Source organism: Oryctolagus cuniculus, chromosome 1, assembly GCF_964237555.1.
Source record: "Oryctolagus cuniculus chromosome 1, mOryCun1.1, whole genome shotgun sequence".
In the NCBI taxonomy this organism is placed as follows: Eukaryota; Metazoa; Chordata; class Mammalia; order Lagomorpha; family Leporidae; genus Oryctolagus; species Oryctolagus cuniculus.
The window spans coordinates 21,373,557-21,395,188 of record NC_091432.1 but is presented as its reverse complement, the minus strand read 5'-3'; the positions used below and the strand labels follow the sequence as shown (position 1 = coordinate 21,395,188).

The 21,632-nt window shown below is 55.3% G+C and overlaps 1 protein-coding gene across 1 annotated transcript in view; it reads right to left on the bottom strand.

Annotated features, from left to right (window-relative positions):
• Positions 1-15,465: 15,465 nt before the first annotated feature.
• The window catches only part of ALX4 (ALX homeobox 4), a 41,071-nt gene continuing 34,904 nt past the window's right edge, over positions 15,466-21,632 (bottom strand). Inside the window, exon 4 of the mRNA XM_002709067.5 lies at positions 15,466-19,480. Coding sequence (XP_002709113.1) covers positions 19,151-19,480 — 330 coding nt within the window. The 3' untranslated portion in view covers positions 15,466-19,150. The remainder of the gene's footprint in view (positions 19,481-21,632) is intronic.

Below are 21,632 nucleotides of genomic sequence, written 5' to 3'. Positions count from 1 at the left end.
AGTGGTACCCCGGCCCGCCCCCGACCCATGGCCTAGAGGGATCCGTTCCCACGCCTTGGTTTCCTCTACCGGGGGCTGGAGATGGCAAGCCCACCGAGACCTAGGCTGGCGAGATGCCGTGGCGCCTGCGTCTCCTCCGTATGACCAGGTCTCTGGCCAGACAGTGCCTGGCGATGCTGGCAGCGAGCCGTCTTCCGCCCCTACCTCTGCTGACCCTGGGGCTCTGGATCCTATCCGGGCCGTCAGGCGGGATTACCAAATGAGCAGCTCTTTTCGCTCCAGTCCCTCTCCTGCGCTATAAATAAGCCCCATGTTTATTTTCTTCTGTTATTGAAATGAGCACTTGTGTTGGGGGCCTCTCTGGGCAAGTCCTCCCGGAGAGCGTCCATCCGGTGCCTGGCGAGGGCCCTGCACGGCTGGTGCTGTCTGAAGCTATTTGGAGCCCCTGGCCCTGTGTTTGGGATGTGGCTTAATTTCTACCGAAAGGGCCGCATGCAGCCCCGTATCTGCTGATTTTCAGGTTTCAGCTTTCTGCCAGTGTCGCTGCCTGCTAAGAAGTCAAGTTGTGTTTCTCATTAGAGGGATAACAGCCACAATTGAGGTAATTAACGAAAATTGTGTGTTGGTGGCAGCAGCGGCTCTAGGGTTTCCAGTGGTCTCCTGAGCAGATCCTGAGGGGCTTACCTCCAACTCCTCCCGCTGCCTGCCTATGCCCTGTCCTTGTTTGCTGGCTGCAGTCCCAGTAATTTCTCTCCCAGCAGCCTTGTTCTTGTCACCAGTGGGGTTTGAGATCTTGACAACTTGGCCAAGCGAGGACTCCTTTAACCCCCTCTTCTCCGACGCGTGCAAGATTCCGGGACTTCTTTTTGTTCTCTTGTCATAGCACCTTCTGGATGCCCGTCGTGCCCTGGCCCCTGCTGGGACTCGTACGACCGAGGAGCCATTGGTGGCAGACGGATGCTCCCTGTAGACGCGCGTGTCCCATAGGAGGTCCACGGGGAAGGTGGCCAGCAGTGGTGCCGGGTCCTCTCTGCCCTGCGGACAGCTGGGAAGCGAGGGACTGTTCTGAGTGAGGACTCGCCGAGGGGCGAGTTTCGTCGCCTTCTGGCCTTGACAGCAACACTGAAAGTGGCCCTGGGGGGCAGGAGCAGGACTCGGCGTCACCTGTCAGGACTTGAGCTGCAGTGTAGACATATTAGCTGCATCTATTACACACGGTTTGCTTCTCTTTCCAGGGCCTGCATTGCATTTCTTTCCCAGAGTCGCCCTAGTCACGTTATTTTAAAATTGGTATATTTATAAAATAATCTAATCAAATTAAATGCCCATCACCTACTTCTCAGGACAGGCGTGGGAAGCCACTCAGGGGAGACGCCTCACTGGCTATACCCGTATCTGAAGTCTACTAAGGGGAGTGCATCTAACATAAAGGGTTCGTTCTCTTCTAGAGAAAGGACTAGGAGACACTGAATTTTCACTCGTGTGCTGGTGGGCCAACGAATCCTAAGGATTCTTTCTCTTTAAAAGTTAAAAACCCGCACATGATGGGTTCACCCAATCAACAGATGTCTATGGAACCCTTGGTGCATGCCAGAAACGGTTCTTGGCGTGAGGGTGCTGTGTTGAACAACTTATGCGCTTATTCTAATCAAGCTTACATTCTAAGAAGGAAGGAAGTCGAAACAAGCCAACTAATATAGTTTCAGATGTCAATAAATGCTATGAAGAGACTAAAACAGTACTGTAGATAGATAATGGGTTGGCATGAGGAGGTATTTTCGGTAGCTTGGTCAAAGGTGACATTGTAAACATGCATCCAAATGTTGAGGGAGCCATGAAGATACCAGGCAGCTGGAAGAGTCAGCACAAAGACCTTCAGGCAGGAGGCTGGCATGGTGGTGCAGCAGGTTAAGCTGTCGCCTGCAGCGCCAGCACGCCGTAGCAGAGCGCTGGTTCGAGTCCTAGCTGCTCTGCTTCTGATCCAGCTCCCTACTAATGATCCTGGGAAGGCAGCGGAAGGTGGCCCAAGTGCTTGGGCCCTTGAAACCCTGTAGAAGAGCCAGAAGGAGTTCCGGGCTCCTGGCTTTAGCCTGGCACAGTCCAAATATTTTCAGTCATTTGGAAATGAGAAATTCTCTCTCCTCTCCTCTTCTCTCCTCTTCTCTCCTCTCCTCTCCTCTCCTCCCCTCTCCTCTCCCTCTTTCTCTCTCTCCTCTCCCTCTTTCTCTCTCTCTCTCCTCTCCCTCTTTCTTTCTCTCTCTCTCCTCTCCTCTCTCTCTCTCTGCCTTTCATAAATTAGTCTTAAAAAAGAGAAGGCCTGAGTCTCTTGTTGTGGGGTAGTAGGTAAAGCTGCCACCTGAGATGCCAGCATCCCATGTGAGCACAGGTTCGTGTCCCGGCTGCTCCACTTCCAATCCAGCTCTCTGCTGTGGCCTGGGAAAGCAGTAGATGATGGCCCAAGTGCTTGTGCCCTTACACCCACATGGGAGACCTGGAAGAAGCTCCTGGCTCCTGTCTTCAGCCTGGCCCAGCCATGGCCATTGCGGTCATCTAAGAAGTAAACCGGGGCCAGTGCTGTGGCGAAGCCGGTAAAGCTGCTGCCTGCAGTGCTGGCATCTAATATGGACGCCGGTTCGAGACCTCGGCTGCTCTACTTCTGATCCAGCTCTCTGCTATGGCCTGGGAAAGCAGTAGATGATGGCCCAAGTCCTTGGGCCCCTGCACCCACGTGGGAGACCTGGAAGAAGCTTCTGGCTCCTGACTTTGGATCAGTGCAGCTCCAGCTGTTGCAGCCATTTGGAGAGTGAACCAGTGGATGGAAGACCTCTCTCTCTCTCTCTCTCTCTCTCTTTCTCTTTCTCTCTCTGCCTCACCTCTGTGTAACTCTGACTTTTGAATAAATCTTTATAAAAAATCATATTTAAAAATATGAACTAGAGAAAAGATTCATCCCCCATCCTGCTGTGTGTGTGTGTTTGTGTGTGCGTGCATGTGTGTCTCCCTCTCTCTCTGGCTCTTTCAAATAAATAAAAAATATTTTAGAAAAAAAAGGTCCTCAGGCAGGAACATGCTATTTTTTTTAAAGATTTATCTATTTATTTGAAAGTCAGAGTTACACAGAGAGAGGAGAGGCAGAGAGAGAGGTCCTCCATTCTCTGGTTCACTCCCCAGATGGCTGCAACGGCCGGAGCTGCGCCGATCCAAAGGCAGGAGCCAGGAACTTCTTCTGGGTCTCACACATGGGTGCCGGGGCCCAAGGATGTGGGCCATCCTCCACTGCTTTCCCAGGCCACAGCAGAGAGCTGGATCGGCAGTGGAGCAGCTAGGTCTCGAACTGGTGCCCATATGGGATGCCAGCACTTCAGGCCAGGGCATTAACCCGCTGCGCCACAGCGCCGGCTACAACATGCTATTTTTTTAAATCAAACTCTTTAATCTCCCTTTACACATTATATTAACATCCATATTGCAAGGCGGTCCATTCATAGTGTAGTTTGATAAAAACATAACGCACATACCCCCAAAAGTCTACCAGATCCAGTCTCTTTACTAAATCTTTAAAATAATAAAAGTAATGAAAACATTATCCTCGTTCTGTGAAAGCAATGAGGTCTGAGGCACTCGAGGAAAGGTGTTCTCTTAAAAATATGATGTGTCAGGAGTATCAAATTATATTATAGGACAGTCATCAGAGACGCAGTAATCAAGTACTCTGCAGTGACAATGACTTTATGACCTGGTAGGAGGAGCATGCTATTTTAAGAACAGTAAGAACCCATATATCTGCAGTGCATTGAGTGTGGAAGTCACGGTAGAAGTTGATGTCAGAAACTCAGACCAGCACCACATTGTGTTTAGGTCACTTGGGGCCAAAAGGATTCTAGATGCCTTTTTAAAAAACATTTTTATTTATTTGAAAGAGTTAGCGCATGCACACTTCCATCTGGTGGTTCACTCCCTAAATGGCCACAATGGCCAAGGCTGGGCCAGGCTGAAACCAGGAGCCAGGAGCTTCATCCAGGCTTCCCACGGGGTGCAAGGGCCCAAAGACCTGGGCCATCATCTTCCACAGCTTTTCCCAGGCCATTAACAGGGAGCTGGATTGGAAATGGAGCAGCTGGGTCACAAACCAGCACCCACATGGGATGCCGGGGTCACAGGCAGCAGTTTGACCTACTACGTCACAACACTGGCCCCAGATTATTCTAGATTGTTAACGTAAGCCTGAGAGGAAGACACTATAAAGCTTGAAGCAGAGGAGTGACATATCTGGGAAAGATTGTTGCAGCTGCCAGTTGGAGAACAGGCTGTAGGGAGCAAGAGCCAAAGGAAGGAAATCGGGCGCTCCTTCAGGGAGCCCAAGTGAGAGATGGGTGTGTCTGCTTAGCCCGGTGTGCTAGCAGCAGCAGCAGCAATGTGTAGACTACTGGATTTACTGGTGGACTGGATATGGGGAGGAAGGCAATAGTGGATTCACAGCTAACTCCGAGGTTTTTCTCCTAATTGAGTGTAGAACCATTAACTAGAACATGGCAGACTAAGCAGGGTGAGGCAGCATTGAGAGGGAGAATCAAGAACTCTGCTTCAGATATGTGAAGCTTAAAATGCATATGGGACATCTAAGGGATAAACTGTGATAGATTAGCATTAGTATTAATATTGGTATTTAGAGCAACCACTAAAAGCATTTTAAAAGAAGAATCCCTGATAGGGAGGAGGGGGTGGGAAAATGGGTAGGAGGGGGCAGGTATGGTGGGAAGAATCACTATGTTCCTAAAATTGTAATTGTGAGATGCATGAAGTTTGTATTCCTTAAATAAAAGGTTTCACAAAAAAATAAAAGAATCCATAATAAGGCCATACTGTAATTGGAATACCAAAAATACACTCAGTCAAAACAAAACAAGAAGAGGAAGAGTAAACAAAGAACAAATAGAATAAATAGGCAGGGGCCGGCACCGCAGCTCACTAGGCTAATCCTCCGCCTTGCGGCGCCGGCACACCAGGTTCTAGTCCCGGTTGGGGCACTGGATTCTGTCCCGGTTGCCCCTCTTCCAGGCCAGCTCTCTGCTGTGGCCAGGGAGTGCAGTGGAGGATGGCCCAAGTCCTTGGGCCCTGTACCCCATGGGAGACCAGGATAAGTACCTGGCTCCTGCCATCCCCTACCAGAGTGCCGGTTTGAGTCCTGGTTGCTCCACTTCCCATCCAGCTCCCTGCTAATGCTGCAGGGAATGCAGTGGAAGACGGCCCAGTGCTTGGGCCTGTGCCACCCACGTGGGAGACCGGGTGGAGTTCCTGGCTTCTGGCTTCGGCTTGACCCAACCCTCGCCACGGAGCCCATTAGGAGAGTGAAAGAGTGAATGGAAGAAAGATATTTCTCTTCCTCTCTCTTTCTCTTTCTCTCTGTAACTGCCTTTCAAATGAATAAATAAATCTTTAAAAAAAAAAAACCTTCTAACACAGGGATTAATAAAAACACAACGGAAATTATAAAATATTTTTAATAGTGAAAAATTAAATTGTATCAAAATTCATGAGATAATTTAGAGGGAGAGCTATAGCTTGATGTGCTTAAATTAGAAAAGAAGAAAGGTCTAAAATGATCTAAGCTTCCACCTTAAAACTAGAAAAAAAGAAGAGCAAATTCAATCCAAAATAAATAAAAACAGAACAAAGATAAAAACAGAAATCAATAAAATAGAAAGTGGAAAATGATGGAAAAAATTGATGGAGAACTGGTTCTTTTAAAAAAAATTTAGTGGCTGGCACTGTGACATAGTGAATAAAGCCACCGCCTGCAGTGCCAGGATCCCATATGGACACGGGTTCATGTCCTGGCTGCTCTACTTCTGATCCAGCTCTCTGCTATGGCCTGGGAAAGCAGTAGAAAATGGCCCAAGTCCATGGGCCCCTGCACCAGCATGGGAGACCCAGAAGAAGCTCCTGGCTCCTGGCTCCTGGCTTTGGATCAGTGCAGCTCCAGCTGTTGCAGTCATTTGGGGAGTGAACCAGCAGATGGAAGACCACTCTCTCTCTGCCTCTGTCTCACTGTAACTCTTTCAAATAGATAAATTTTTTTAAAGTTTATTTTTTATATACTTCCATCTACTTGAAAGGCAGAGAGACAGACACAGAGAGATTTTCCATATTTGGTTCACTCCCCCAGATGTTTAAGCAGGCTGGGCTGGGCCAGCCTGAAACCAGGACGAGGAGCTCCATCCAGGCAGGGCCCCAAGGACTTGAACCATCAGCTACCACCTCCCAAGATGCAACAACAGGAAGCTGGACCAGAAGCGCAGTAGCTGGGACTCCAGAACGGGTCCCCGTGTGCTGTGCTGTAACGCCCACCCCAAAAAACTGGTTCTTCAAAAAGATCAGTCAGTCACTATTGGACACTGAAAGAGCTAAATTACCACTATGGGGAGTCAGAGAGGGGATATTGGTACAGATCCTCAATGTATTAAAAGGGTGACAACGTCACTATACTATGACTGGGTCTCCCCAACATTCACATGTGGTAGCTGAGCCCCCAGGGCCGTGATGCTGGCAGGTGGGATGTCTGGGAGGAGATTGGGATTAGTGCCTTACAAAGACACTTGTTTGTTTCCTTGGCCTCGTGAGGGCGCACCTTGCCATTTAGGTGGACTGGACTTTCAGCTGACGCAGGTCTGCGGGGGCCTTGATGTTGGGCTTGGCAGCCTCCAGAACTGTGAGCAGTAAATGTCTAGGGTTTGTGAATTTCTTGGTCTGTCTTGTGTCAGCAGCTCGAGTGGACTGAGACAAGTACACACAGCTTTACCCCAGTTACGTTATTGAGGTGGGGCGGACACACATCCGCAGAAGACACAAATAGGCAAAAGTGCCTGAAGAAGAAACAGAAACTCTGCATATCTGATGTCTGCTTTAAAAAAATAAAATCATAGTTTACAGTGATCAGTCAAGAAATACTCAAGTCCACGTTGTTTTGTTTTCAGTGTTGTTATTTATTTATTTATTTGAAACACAGATAGAAAAGGGCCCTCATCTGCTGTTTCACTCCTCAATGCCCACGTGGCTGAGACCTGAAGCCAGGAGCAAGAAGTCAGCCCAGGTCTCTTGCACGGGTAGAAGGGACCCCCCTACTTGAGCCATCTCTGCTGCCTCCCGTGTCCTCATAAGCAGAAAGCTGGGATGAGGAGCTGCAAATGTGATCGAACCAAGTACTGCAGTGTGGGGCAACCAGCATCTTCACCGTGAGGCCAAATCCCCACCCCCCCACCCCCACCAGGGCACGTAATTTTAATGGTGAATTCTATGGAACATTTAAGAATGCATAATACCAGGGCTGGCGCCGTGGCTCACTTGGTTAATCCTCCGCCTGCGGTGCTGGCATCCCATATGGGCGCCTGGTTCTAGTTCCGGCTGCTCCTCTTCTGATCCAGCTCTCTGCTGTGGCCTGGGAAAGCAGTAGAAGATGGCCCAAGTCCTTGGGCCCCTGCACCCGCATGGGAGACTGGGAAGAAGCACCTGACTCCTGGCTTCAGATTGGGGCAGCTCCAGCTGTTGCAGCCATTTGGGTAGTGAACCAGCGGATGGAAGACCTCTCTCTCTGTCTCTCTCACTGTCTGTAACTCTACCTGTCAAATAAATAAATAAAATCTTTTAAAAAAAAGAATGCATAATACCAATCTTATACAAACTCTTTTCAGAAAATATGTAGGGGGAACAAAATGTGTCCCAGCGCATTTTAAGTGACCACATCCTGTTACCAAAGCCAGGAAAGAAAATAGTACAAGAGACTTGTAGGTCAATCACTCCTGGAACTTAAATACAAGCATTTTTTAAAAGATTTTATTTATTTATTTGAGAGGCAGAGTTGCAGAAAGAGAGAGAGAGAGAGAGAGAGAGGTCTTCCATCTGTTGGTTCACTCCCCAAATGGCCCAAATGGCTGGAGCTGAGCTGATCTGGAGCCAGAAGCCAGGAGCTTCTTCCGGGTCTCCCATGCTGGTGCAGGGGCCCAAGGGCTTGGGCCATCTTCTACTGCTTTCCCAGGCCATAGCAGAGACTGGATCAGAAGTGGAACAGCCAGGACTCAAACCAGCACCCATATGGGATGCCGGCACCACTGGCAGAGGCTTAGTTGGCTATTCCACAGCACTGGTCCCAACAAAAACTTCTTAACAAAATATCAATAGCAGACTGAATCCAGCAGCATATGAAAAGGATAATACATGGGGCCAGCACTGTGGCACAATGGGTGGAAGCCCTGGCCTACAGGGCAGGCATCCCATATGGGCGCCCGTTCAAGTCCCAGCCGCTCCACTTCTGATTCAGCTCCCTGCTGATGCACCTGAGAAAACAGTAGAAGATGGTTCTAGTGCTTGAGACCCTGCACCCACGTGGGAGACCCAGAAGAAGCTCCTGGCTCCTGGTTTTAGATCGGCACAGCTCCGGCCATTGCGTCCATTTGGGAAGTGAACCAACAGATGGAAGACCTCTCTCTCTCTCTTTCTCTCTCTTTCTGTACCTCTTTTTGTAACTCTTTCAAATAAATAAAGTAAATCTTTTTTTTTTTTAATAAAGGATAAGGCCGGCATCGCGGCTCACTAGGCTAATCCTCTGCCTGCGGCGCCGGCACACCGGGTTCTAGTCCTGGTTGGGGCGCTGGTTCTGTCCCGGTTGCTCCTCTTCCAGTCCAGCTCTCTGTTGTGGCCCAGGAAGGCAGTGGAGGATGGCCCAAGTGCTTGGGCCCTGCACCCACATGGGAGACCAGGAGGAAGCACCTGACTCCTGGCTTCAGATTGGCGCAGCACCAGCCATGGCGGCCATTTGAGGAGTGAACCAACGGAAGGAAGACCTTTCACTCTGTCTCTCTCTCTCTCACTGTCTATAACTCTACCTGTCAAAAATAAATAAATAAATAAATAAATAAATAAATAAATAAAATAAAGGATAATACTACATGACTTACGGATGCAGAGTCAATCCAACATTTACAAATCAGCCAGTGGACTCCACAAGAGAGGGAAAGAGAACATATTATGTAATTATCTAATGTATTGAATATAATTATTTCAACAGATGTACAGAAAGCATATGACAGAATGGCACACCCATTCATCCTTAAAAATGTGTGTGTATCTCCACACAAAGAGTTGCACACAAGTGTTCATGGTGACTTTATTCAGAATAGTCAAAAACTAGAAATAAATATTCTGCAGCAGTTGAGTGGCTAGACAAACTGTGGTCTATCCATATAACGGGCTGCAAGTCAGCACTCAACAATAACACACTGCTGAGAGGCACAGCAGGTGCATGGAAGAGGCTGGACACAAAAGAGCACCCAGGGTCATCATGATGTGTGCGTGCCCCACGCACACAAGTGGCAGCCAAGATGGGACCAGGAGGGGGCTCCAGGCAACATCCTGGGATGAGGGACCACACTCACTCTGTATTTGACCGTGGTGACGGCCGCATGCCTTGCTGTGTTGTCCCAGCTCATCCAGTTCTACACAATGACTAGTACATTTCAGGTAAGTTCTACCGCAAGAAAGGCGATCCAGAGAAAACCGAGGGCGGGTGCTCTCACCCTCCGCAGCTCCTCCTCGGGACCTCGGCATCAGGGGCCTGCCTTCCACCGCCTCCACCTAGAGTCTGTGCTGCCCTCAATGTGGGCTGCCGCCTCCAGCTCTCCCGCTAAGCCCCGTGAACTACCACGTGAGCCGTACTGCGCCGCGTGCCTCGGCTACCAGAAGATGCGTTCTGCCTTCTAGGGGCTTCTCTTGGCATCGGTATTCGCAGATCAGTCCCATGCGGCCTTGACTGCTGCGTGGGCAGTGCGTGGCCACCAGGGACCTGCGCCCCTTGCCTGCTGGGGAAGGGGAGGACAGGTCCTTCTGACTCGACATGGGGCTTGAAGTTCATGGTGGAGATGGTATTAGGTGGATGGGGTGGGGAGCGGTGGGGGGACTGGGCCAGACGTTTTGAGAAGGAGACATGAAAGGAAGCAAGCAGACAGGGACACAGAGTGGATGTCCTGGTGTTGCAGGGGCTTGGACTCCAGCCTGGAGTATTAGAGAAGCAGCTGGGTCAGAGACTGGGGCTGGATCAGCGCCTCCAGAGACGGAACCAACAGCACAGGGAGAGAGAGATGACGGGACTTCAAAAGGCTCGTGAAAAATGGAATTTGAAAATGTTGCAATTTTGGCATAAGACGTTTTTGAGCTCCGTGCCTATAGGGGGTCTTCAGAAGGGTCATAAAAATCGCATATTATGAAGAAATGGCATAGATCGCCAACGTTCTTGGCACCAAAATAAACAGACCCTTTAATTCCGTGTTTCCTTGAGCTTTCTGAGATGCCCTTGCGTGTGATGGGCTTGTTATTAAGGGGAACTGGCTTCTGGGGTAACGGAGGCTGGGAAGTCCCGCGACAGTCAGCCTAGTGGGAAAGCGCCTGGCTGGGGAAGCTGACGATACGGTTCTCGCCCCGACGCCAAATGCCTGGCAGCACAAGGGGGCAGCTGGCGTGAGTCCTGGAGTCCCAAGGCCACAGAGTCCAGAAGTCTGGGGTCCAGGGGCAGGGGGAGGAGACGGTTCTCCCCAAGCGCCCTGCTCAGCACCATGAGGGCGGGTCCTCCCCGCCTCCATGCTCTCACCCCACACCTGTCTCCTTGGAAACGCCCCCCCCCCAGGCGCACCCAGAAGTAATACGTTAGCAGGTGACACCTACACGGACCACCACGGGTTGGACTACCGAGCTGATCTCCAGGCCGGAGCAGGGCTTTGCAGGTTGAGGTTCTGGCCACGGCTGAGATCCGAGATGCTTGTGGCCTCGGCGTTGAGGGTAGGGCTGCAAGGAGAGGCTCTCGGTGGGCTGTAACCACCTAGCAGGGGCCTGGGTAGAAAGTGCCAAGGCACTGATGCCGAGTGGTTGCGGGCTCCTCTGGGCGCTTGCTGGGACTGGCTCAAACCCTCCGTGCTGGATGCGTGTCTCTGCCTTCCTCCGTCTGCTTTCGGTGACACAGACCAGCTACACTGCTTGTACTGGACCCTGCACCCAAGTCACCTGCTGGAGCCTAGCCTCTGGTGCTGACCTAGGGCCCACACTGAGTAAGAAGGCCTGAGTGAGGTCACAGGCCTGCATGCTACAGGAGCAGTGTCCTTCTCCAAGAAGGGAGAGACGCCACAGCTGTCTGTGTGTAGACACAGTGGGAAAGCAGTCATTGCAAACCAGCAAGAGAGGCCGCACCAGGAACCAAATTTGCCAACGTGTGCATCCTGGACCTTGGCCACCAGAACTGTGAGAGAGAAGACCCAGTGTGTGGCAGCCTGATCCACCACCCTGGTCCCCACCCCACCTGGCCAATCCATAAAACCACTGCCAGGGGCCCCCAGGGCTTTGTGGTCTGGCGACATGCTGCAGAACATGACCCAGCCTCTGGTACGCCGCCCTTAGCCACTTGGATGGAAGTCAACCCTTCTAGGTGCCTGATCCCTCCTGTCTGTGCAACCGGCCTCCAGCTCTGAGTATTTCACCTCTTCACAGGCACCTGGCGAGGTCAGCAGGAAGCAGCCGGGGGTCCCCGTTTTACAGGTGAACACACTCACAATGACAGCCAGGGTGCCGCAGTGGGCTGCAAAGCCAGTTCCGAGGCCCGGGTCTCCTGTCGCTCAGATCTCCCCGGGAGCTCCTGGCCTGCGCGCTCCTCTGTGCTGTCATCTGGACAGAGCTTTCTGTCCAAAGTGTCTTGGCGAGGCGGTGTGGGCTGCTCCTGCTTTTCCCCCTCGCCGGGCTCCTGCCCCTTCCTTTATCATCCCCACCCCCACTCACACACACACACTCATTCATGGTCATGCCCTGTCTTGGCCCCAGGGAAGCCCTCCCTTTCCCAAAGAGCCTGGGGATGATGGGGGTACCTTGGGGGCCGAGGACAGAGAAGGGAGGAGGAGGGGCTTATGAAGCCCAGGGGATGGGGGCGGCATGGCAACCACACTGTCTCCTGTCTCTAGGAACCACATCCTGCCCGGGGCTCTGGGGGCACAGAGCCCAAGGCGGGTCTGCCCCCCACTAGTCGCAGCAGCTACTCAACACATGGCACGCACATGGCCATGAACTGAAGCCCCTCGTGGAAGTGTGCCCTTCCTCCAGCCTGCTGGTCTGTGTTGAGCTTAAAAAAGAAAAGAAAAAAAATAAAATAAAATGTGCTTGGAACCACACAGGGTTCCTGGGAAGATGTCAACGCTCACACCCCATTGTCCTCCAGCCGCAGCTTGCGTCTCCCGGCTGGTGAGCCCGCAGACAGTTCGCAGTCTGAAGTCGGCCCTATTTTGGGGACCCGGCTATTTGCGGAGGGCCTATTGTTCCCGGCTGCTGAGCAGGCAGGTCTGGGACTGCGGCAGAGCCAAGCCCTCTCCACTCCCTGCCCGAGTTGGATGCTGTTTCCTGCAGCAAGGCCGGGGGCCGTGGGATGGGTGCGGAGCTGAAGCCTCCAGCAGCTTCTGCTGGGCGTGGTCCAAGGCCGGAAAGAGGCTCTATCTTCAGGCTACAGCGGTCGCGAGCCGAGGGCTTCCAGGGGCCGCGGATCATCCAGGGAGGATGGGCGGAAAATGGATGTGAGCCCGAGGCTAAGACACTCCAAGAGGAGCACTGTTGAAGCCAGGCCCACGGGGCCGCCCTGGCCGGGTAGGGGCTGGCCCCGTGCTGGAACACTGAAAAAAGAGGCCCCGCTCTCTGGTCCGGCCATGGCTCAGCGAGAGTGCACCAGGTCCAGGGTCAAGCGAAGGCTCTGACTCCTCTCTGGGCTGATCTCTAGTTACTCAGTTACTCCAAGCGCACTCACAGCCCACCCGTTCTTAGAGTCGCACCGCCGCCTGCACGCACGTGCGCACGTGCGGGGCTGCCGGGCCAATCAAAGCAAAGACGGGCCCGTGGGGGCCGGGCGCAGGGAACGGGCAACACTTGGAGTTGGGACCCAGAGTGAAGAAGGAGCTCCACGGAGGGGGTTGTCACCTGCAGGGCACCTTGCACAACAACGAGGTGTCCTCCAGATGCAGGGGCTGGGGAGGGAACAAAGGCGTCCAGGCAGAGGGAGAGCGGGCTCGTAATGGGACGGGCGAAAGGTCCCAGATGGCTTGAGAACAGGGCGGGCAGAGAGTGGACTGAGCCGTGGTCAGTGGTCAGAGCTCGCCCTGCTGGCTTGCACTCCGCCCAGTCAGGCCTCCCAACTTGCCGGTTCTGCATCCAAGGATTCCAACAGTCACAGACAGAAAATTTTCTGTGCAAGAAAAAATCATGTCTACACTGAATATCTACAGGCTTTGTGTGTGTGTGTGTGGGGGGAGATTATTCCCTCAGTTATTCGGTCAAAAAGCTGTTTCCATAGCACTTACACGGTACTAGGTATTGTTAGTAACGCAGCGTGGATCCGGAGCACACTGGAGACCCGCGGCGAGCTGCAGCGGGTGAAGGCGCCGCGTGGGGGCGCTCACATCCCGGCCGCAGCCCTAACTCGGTCCCTGCTGCTCCGTGCTCTGATCCAGCTGCCTGTGAATGCGCCTGGGAGGCAGCAGGGGCTCAAGTCCTTGAATCCCCGCCATTCACAGGCGTGGGAAGAGCTCCTGGCTCCTGGCTTCATCCCGGCATTGAAGCAGCAGATGGAGGATTCTCTCGATTTCTCACTCTCTCGCGCGCGCCCTCTCTCACTGTGAATTTCATATAAATACAACTTTTTTATAAAGCGTACAGGGGGATGTGTGCAGGTGGTAGGACTCATATACAAATACTCTGCGTTTTTTTTTCTAAAGGACTTGAGCATCGCAGGTTCGCTCTGAGTCCTGGAGCGAATCATCCCAGGGTACCAAGGCGACCCCATGAGGCCAGCCTCCCTCATCCCGAGTAGCCACACCCAGCGGCACTCTGCAGGGTTTGGAGGAACACAGCACTGGGAGGGGAGACAGCCTCCCCTGCCTGTGGCTCGTCCGCGGCTTCTCCCTCCCTCTGCGTCACTTCCTGTCCCGTGACCCGGAAGTGAGTGGTGTGGAGCGTCCAAGCACCACCATCACCCCCGCCCCAAGCCCTTATATGTGACCGATGCCATTTTTCCAGGCCAGCTCGAAACCCTGTTGCGTCTACACTGCACGTACTTACCCCACAGTTAGCAAATCGGAGACACGGCCCCAAGAAATCAATGGAAAGAAGGGAGAGCAGGGAGTTTCCTGAGACCCCCGCGCTGGGCATAACCGGGTCCTCCAGGTCGCTCTGCCCATGTACGGTCCTCCCAGCCTTCCCCAGAGGCAGTCAGCCAGACGGAGAAGAGTGCTTGTTCCCAGCCTGCAGGCGTGACCGTGGCAGGCACCTGGGTGGTCAGAAGGAGGACCCCTTCTCTGGGCAGTGGTCCCCTGGGGACTGCCGGTCGCCTGTTGAGTCACCTTCCGGCTGCAAGGCCAGGGGACACCTCTCCTCTGCAGGCACCGGGCCCTCCCTACTTCACGGTTTGTCTTCAGAGCCTTGCTTTAAAAACAGTCCTGAGAGTAGGGGGCGCTGCTTAGGACAAGGACGCCTCTCAGAGTGCCTGGGTCCCAGCGCTGCTCCAGATTCCAGTCTCCTGCTGGCGTAGCGCCCTGGCAGGCAGCAGTGACGGCGTCACTGGCTGGGTCCCTGGTGCCCACATGAGGTGGGTCCCCGCCATCCGTGTGGGAGACCCGGGTGGAGTCCCAGGCTCCTGACTTCAGCCTGACCCAGCCCTGGCTGTTGCAAGTGTTTGGGGAATGGACCAGTGGATGGAGGATTGATCTCTCCCTCTCTCTCTCTCTCTCTCTCTCTCTCTGTGTGTGTGTGTGTGTGTGTGTGTGTGCGTGTCCTGGCTTCCAACTTCAGCCCAGCCCAACCCTGGCCATTGTGGGCATTTGGAGAGTGAACCAGTCCGTGTGCATGTGCTGTCTTTCAAACAAACAAATAAGCAAAAATTTAAGTCATTCCAGGCCGAGGTGAGCAGCAGAGCTGGGGCGGGATCCTCCCTCTCCCGGGGGCCCGTCTTGTACTCTTGATGTCCAGCAGCCGAAGCCGCCATGTCCTGGCGCCACCCACCCTCTCAGATGAGCACCATTCACTGGCATTGAGGACACCATGTGGGGGCCCAGCACACACGAGACCCAGGGGAGGCAGGGAGCTGCCGCTGTGACCCGTTCTGCTGGCTGGGAGGTGGGCTCTGGCACCCCCAGGCAGCTCCTTTGGGACGATTGGGGGAGCCTGGAGGGCCTGGCGCCCACCCCCCCCACCCCCACCCCTGGCTGCTTTGTGCAGGAGCCCTGGCCGGCCACCTGTTGTTAATCTAGCCCCGGTAATCCGTTCTGCAGTGTGTCAGCAGTTCAAAAGGGCACTGTTAGTATTTTTTGCCGACTTCAATTAACGTGAGATTTCAGGGGCCCCCTCTGATCACATTTCATCTGTCACAAGTCAGGAACAAAACAGACAGATTCCAGTGGAGAGGAGGAAGGAGAAGGAGTTTATTGCAAACAACAACAACCAAACAATGTGGGCTTTGCCCAGCAAAGGGTGTTCTGGGAGCGTCCGGCTGTGTCTGCTCTTCATGCTGCTCCGGGCCTGGGCCCCTCAGTCCACTTCCCCTCGGGTTCCTCCCCTCCCCAGGGAGATGTAAGTGCAATAACTTACTGTAAAAGGCAAGAACATTTCTTTTAATAGTTTTGCTATAATGTAGTTACATGGTGGTATAGGCAGTTAACACTTTATGGAACCGACCTCAATTTTTTTGTACATTTTTTCTGAAATTTTTCATGTATTTTTCATATATATTTTTTAATATTCCACCCCAGGCCATTAAGCTAAAGGAAAAGTTGCATTTACACAGGGTTAAAATATCTTACAATGAGAACAGTAAGTATTGGTTGAGGTTCATGTTCCTTCTATCACTCAGCTCTCTCTGGCCACACTGCACACCCAGAGTATTAAACGCTGCAAACTGTTCTCCAAAATCAGTAGTATCAAGGCCTAGCTCTATGTTTGGGAGTGAACGGGGGAGAGAGAGGAGAGGGTAGGGCTAGCGATCGCCTTGTTCGATGCCATGAGGGTGTCCAATGGAAACGGCTTTCTCCCTACGACATCCTGCAGGAAGTGGGGTGGACGCGTCTGACATGCAGGGTTTTTGTCGAACCGTTCTGGCTTGGCCTGCTGATGGTTCCTATCCTGAGGGCCAGGTTGTCAGCTGTCCTCCCCGAGCTGGGCCTGAGCCTCAGGCCGCCCAACGGACCAGGAAGCCCAGAGTTATCTTCCTTGAATTTGGTCTCACCGCCACGCAGCCCCAAGACGGGGTGACCCCATAAGCAGGGGGAGACGTGGGGACGTGCCTCTCGCCTACCTAGCCAAAATGACAGGAGGGCGGGCACCTGAGCTGGGGCCTGTGTGTGTCACAGCGGTGCACACCGGACAGCCCTGTCACTCTCGCTGCCCCTCCCCCTGCCCCTCCCCCCCACCTCCTTGCAGTGTCTTGGAACCAACCTGGCCCCAAAGCTGGACACACACACGGTCATGAGAGCTGAGAATCAAGTATGGTTACAAGAATTCCAGGAAAGTTACAAAAGCCCATGTCCTCCAGGCGCCATTGGAGACCAGCCCCCCTGTGGCCCCACCCCTGCAGCCCCCTGTGCCCTCATGCCAGGGAGCGGCCAGGGCTCTGGAGGGCGGTAGCAGCACCTTAGTGTTCAGCCCCAACACTGAGGGGCCCACAGCGCTCACCTGCCGGCTACCCACTGCTTCCTCATGGCCCAAGGAAAACCTCACCTCTCTTAGCTTATTCGTTGAGCAGTGAGCCACGTGGCAGGTGGCGTGGCCCTCCAGCGAGCCACACGGCCTTAGCTTAACTTAGCTGGCTTTGCTGATCCAGACCCCAGGGAGGAGCCAAGGTCCTGTGGTTTCTTCCTGAGAGATGGGAGGGAGGTTCTGGGGAGCCGTGCACCTGCTGCTCTGGCCGCCAGGAAAGCCCAGGCCCTCGGAGCATGGGCAGCAGGACCGGCTCCTCTCCTATCTCTCTCTGCTCACCCTCAGTCACTGAGTCACCCTTCTCCGTGGTGAAGGGGCTAAGGGAGACCCTTGGAGTGGTTCCGCGGGCAGATGGGCCTTGGGGGACAGGTGGTCGCCTTGGCGAGAGGAGCAGGGACGTTGTAGGCGCTTCTCAGCTGTGCCGCGACCCCGGCCACGGAGCCTTCTCCTAACAGAAGCCTTTTCCTCTCAAGCTTTTGGGTCGAAATGTGCCTGGTTTGGGTCTAGCCCAGCCACCGGACACAGGCATGGAGGCCAGGGGCCCCTTCCAGAAGAACCCAGCCACAGCCAGTTTGCTTCTGGAGCCGCCCTGGCTCCCTTCTCTCTGGGGGAAACGTGGCCCCTGCCCCTCCCCAGCCACTGAGAGCGGCTGAGGAGAAAATGGGGTACGGTTCCCGCCTCCAGTCCGTCCTTGCCCTCGCTGAGTTTGGGGGGGGGGTTCTGAGCTCTCTCAGAGAACCTCAGAACGGGGAAGGGGCTTCCTCAATGCCACCCCCAGTTCTTCAAACATTTGACACTCCACGCCGAGCCTTCAAGAACACTTCATTCAATGCCCAAGACCCTGCTCACCACGCTAAGATGGGTTCGACAGCTCGGACCGCAAAAGGGTCTCTTGTGAAAAGTAGACACGAGTAAGCGAGGGGGACAGGGGTTCCTGGCACCCACCCCCACCCACCGAGACCCTGGGCAGCTCCAGGGCAGGGCTCTCACTCGTCAATGTCAAGGTTTCTCTCAGCTCAAGCCAGGAACCCACTCTGTGTCCCGGCCCTGAGCCTAGCGGGGCTGGCACTCCTCACGGGCAGCAAGCAAGGCATAAGGTAGAAAGGGAAGTGCTGTTGGCCGGGGACTCCCTGCTGGCAGGTCCTGCTTTGGGGACGGTCACTGTGTGCCATCAGCTTAGCTGATGGGCTGGGGCCAGGTGCCAAACCCCAGCAGCAGGTGTCAAGTTCAGGCAGACAGGGGACCCCTCCCACCCCAACCTCAACCCTTGGACAGGTGGGAAGTCTGGCTTTCAGGGATGCATCCTGCCATGGAGACAGCGACCCACGGGAGCTCACGAGGCCAGAGAGACAGGCTGTATTCTGACGCCCTGGGGATAAGACAGGTAAGGGCAGGGCAGGCTGGAAGGCAACAGGGGGAGGAACGCGGAGTCCCCACGCATCCCCACCTGTGAGAGTGGCCAGTGGGCAGCCACGGAAGGGCCCTGAGCCTGGCCACGCAGCTTCTGCGCTGCTCCTAACCCTCTGCTGCCGTGGCCTGAAGCCAGAGCTTCAGTGTTCGGGGTCCAGGACACGGAGATGCGGCCCACAGGGGCCAGTGCAGGACCAGGAAGGGAGAAGCACCTGCAGGTCTTCCTGGAGGGGCCCTGAGGGGGCTCCAGCCCCGAGCGGACGAGCGGACGGAGAACAAAGCAGCCCAGCTCCTGCCCACCAGCAACAGTAGCCTGGCGGGGCGTGGAGGGGGGTCGGGTGTGTTCTTGGTTCCTCCCCTGCAATGTCCACTCAGAGTTGTCACCGAGGAGTCGCCCCTGGGGCCGCAGTGCTGGGTGGCCGCGGGCTCCTCAGCCTCCCACGCCTCTCCTCTGCCACCCACTCCTCCAGGGGACCCAGCACCCAGACGGCCAGCAGCACTGTGTGTGCTCTCGGGAAGAAAGGACCATGGGGGCTGCAGCTGACCCCGCAGGGCTGACACAGCCACCGGCCTGGTGACCAGGGGTCCCACAGAATGGGAACGTGTGGACAAGACAGGGCTGTCCCGGCTGCTGGTCTGGGCGGGAACCTAACTTTGACTCAAGGTCAAATTCAGCAGGGCGGGAGTGAGGGGGGAGGGGTTGGGCAGAAGGGCCTTACAGTGGATGTAAAGTTGCAAAAAGGGGCCTCCTGGCTTTCTCTACTGCCTTCGCCAGGGAGGGGCCGGCACCTGCTGCCCCCTCCCTCCCAGCGGTCCACGGGGCCTCTGACTTGGGGCGGCCGAAAGTGCTGTGGGTCAGGCCCCTGGGCCAGGCCAGGTTCCTAAAAGGAAAGTTGAGTGGGGGAGGGCTGGGGGCCTGGAAAGCATGGGCGTGGCCACAGCCCCGAGGCCGGGGAGGGCAGGGCATGGGGCAGCGGGGGCCCTGTCATGTGGCCCAGGAGATGGCCGCACTGTGCTCCTTGGCCTTCATGCGCAGAGCCGCGATGCTGGAGGTCTTGCGATCCGGCTCGCCGTTCAGCTCGTAGCCGTTGAGGCCTGGGCTGAGGCCTGCCGCTCCAAACAGGCTGCCCATGTGCGTCTGGGCCACGTGACCGCCAGCCCCAGAAACACTCAGGAAGTCGGTGACGCTGCTGGCCCCAGAGCCAGGCGGATGGGCGTGAGGGGACATGCAGGCAGGCACCGGGTCACAGGGGACCACACAGGCTGGCACTGGGGACGCAGCCCCGTTGTTGCCGATCCAGGACGGGTTCTGAATCTGGGGAGAGTGAAGAGACAGGTGTCAGGCCCGCTGCAGGAGGGCGGGGTGGGAGGGGTCTAGCTCCCTGCCCGAGGCCATGCTCATAATGAAAACATGCTTGTGGCATAGCGGGTAAAGCCACCACCTGCAGTGCTCACAACCCCTATGGGTGCCGGTTTAAGTCCTGGCTGCTCCACTTCTGATCCAGCTCTCTGCTGTGGCCTGGGAAAGCAGTGGAGGATGGCCCAAGTCCTTGGGGCCCTGCACCCACATGGGAGACCCAGAAGAAGCTCCTGGCTTTGGACTGGTGCAGCTCCAACCATTGAGGCCAATTGGAGAGTGAACCAGCAGATGGAAGACTGACCTCTCTCTCTCTCTCTCTTTCTCTCTCTGCCTCTCCTTCTCTCTGTGTGTAACAGACTTTCAAATAAATACATAAAATCTTATTTAAAAAAAAAATGCTTGAGTGTTGAACCTTGACGGACAACACCAAGACGCCCACCCACAGGGGAAGTGGGATCACGCAATGGATCCTGGTCCCAGGGCCAGGCCAGCAGCAGATAGTGAGTTAGTCATAAGCATTGAACTTGACTTCAGCAGGACTGGTTAAAGGGCTGGCTGATGGCCCAGTCCCCTCAGCCCAGCAGGTGTCCCCATTCGGATGCCCTGTAGGCTTGGTCTCTCCACCCGTGGACAGTGGCTGTGTCTCCCTCATCTCCCAAGGGCACCTGAGGAAGGTGAGATGATCTCAACTCACAGAGCTCTGGCGTCCAGAGCAAAGCCCTGGGCTCCAGGTTTGTGGGTGGGAAGCAGGGGGCCTAACTCCTCCCAGAAGCTAAGGTCAATGGCTGAGCTTCTGGGACAACACTGAGGCTGGAGAACTGAGGGTGGAAGGGGCTGCCTCAGAAGGCGACAGAAGGATGGACGGCTACAGGCCCTGGGGAGGCCGAGGGTGGACGGCCACAGGCCCCGGGGAAGCCGAGGGTGGACGGCCACAGGCCCCGGGGAGGCCGAGGGTGGACGGCCACAGGCCCCGGGGAGGCTGAGGGTAGCCAGGCACACATTATCTTCCATCCGGGCAACTGCCATCCCTTCCCTCACCAGCGTCACATTGTGGTGCCGCCCAAGTGTTTCACAGGAGGTGGACACGGGGCATGGAGGACGAGACCCTGCGTGTCTTAGCTATGCACATGGGGGTCTCAGTGGCCTCAAGCAGGCTTCTGCTGGCCTGGCCTGCCCTCTGGCCACCCCAGATCCTGAGGGTCATCTAATGGTTGGCAGACTGGCCATGCCACGTGTACCCCCTGGGCTCAGGCCACTGGGAGCTGGTGGGTGCCTCACTACTGTGGCTTACAAGAGGCCTGGGATTGGCCATCTGTGATAGGAGGGTGAGGGGGGCTCTGGATCTCAGGCAGCAGCGACAAGGCCAAGGAGATAGGATGAGAATTCAGTCCTCTAGGGACCCAGGGAGGCTGGGTTTGTGGGTTGGGGAGGGGGAGGGGGAGGGGCTGGAGCTGCTGCAGACAGCGCTTGTAGAAAGAGCCCACCTTGCTCAGCCGCACCTCCCACCAGCCCTGGCTGTAAATCCTGAGGTCGTGGAGGAAGGTGCAGAGCTGGTCCGGGTGCGAGCCCAGACGCCCATCGCTAGCCGGGCACCGAGAGAGGCAGGAAGGAGAGAGAGGGCTTCCCGTGCGGCTCGCGGGCTGCCTGCGGGGAGGGGCCAGGCTTGGCGCCTCTGCTGCGGGGGTCTGAGGGCCGTCAGGAGTGGGCTTGGCCGAGAACGCAGCTCTGCAGGGGCCTCCTCGTCCCTCGGCACCTCGCCGAGCACTGCAGGACGCTGCTGGCACCTGGGAAGATGCAGCAGGAGGGCGGGTGGTGCACACAGAAGCCGGGGAGAGCCCAGCGCCTGCAAACCACCTCTGCGACCGTGCAGTTCTCGGGCGAGTCCTGGCAGTCTCCTTACCATCAGCAGCTTACAAAAGAGCTGGGGTGGATACCTCCATGGTGCCCAGTTTCCAGGTGGAGAAACTGAGGCTCAGACAGCTGGACACTTGCGTGAGGTGAGAAAGGCCTGGGGCTCGGAGGGACCTCAACCTAGGGACTTGGATTTCCATCTCTCTCTCTCTCTCTCTCTCTCTCCCCCTCCCTCCCTCTCAAATAAAAAGAAATA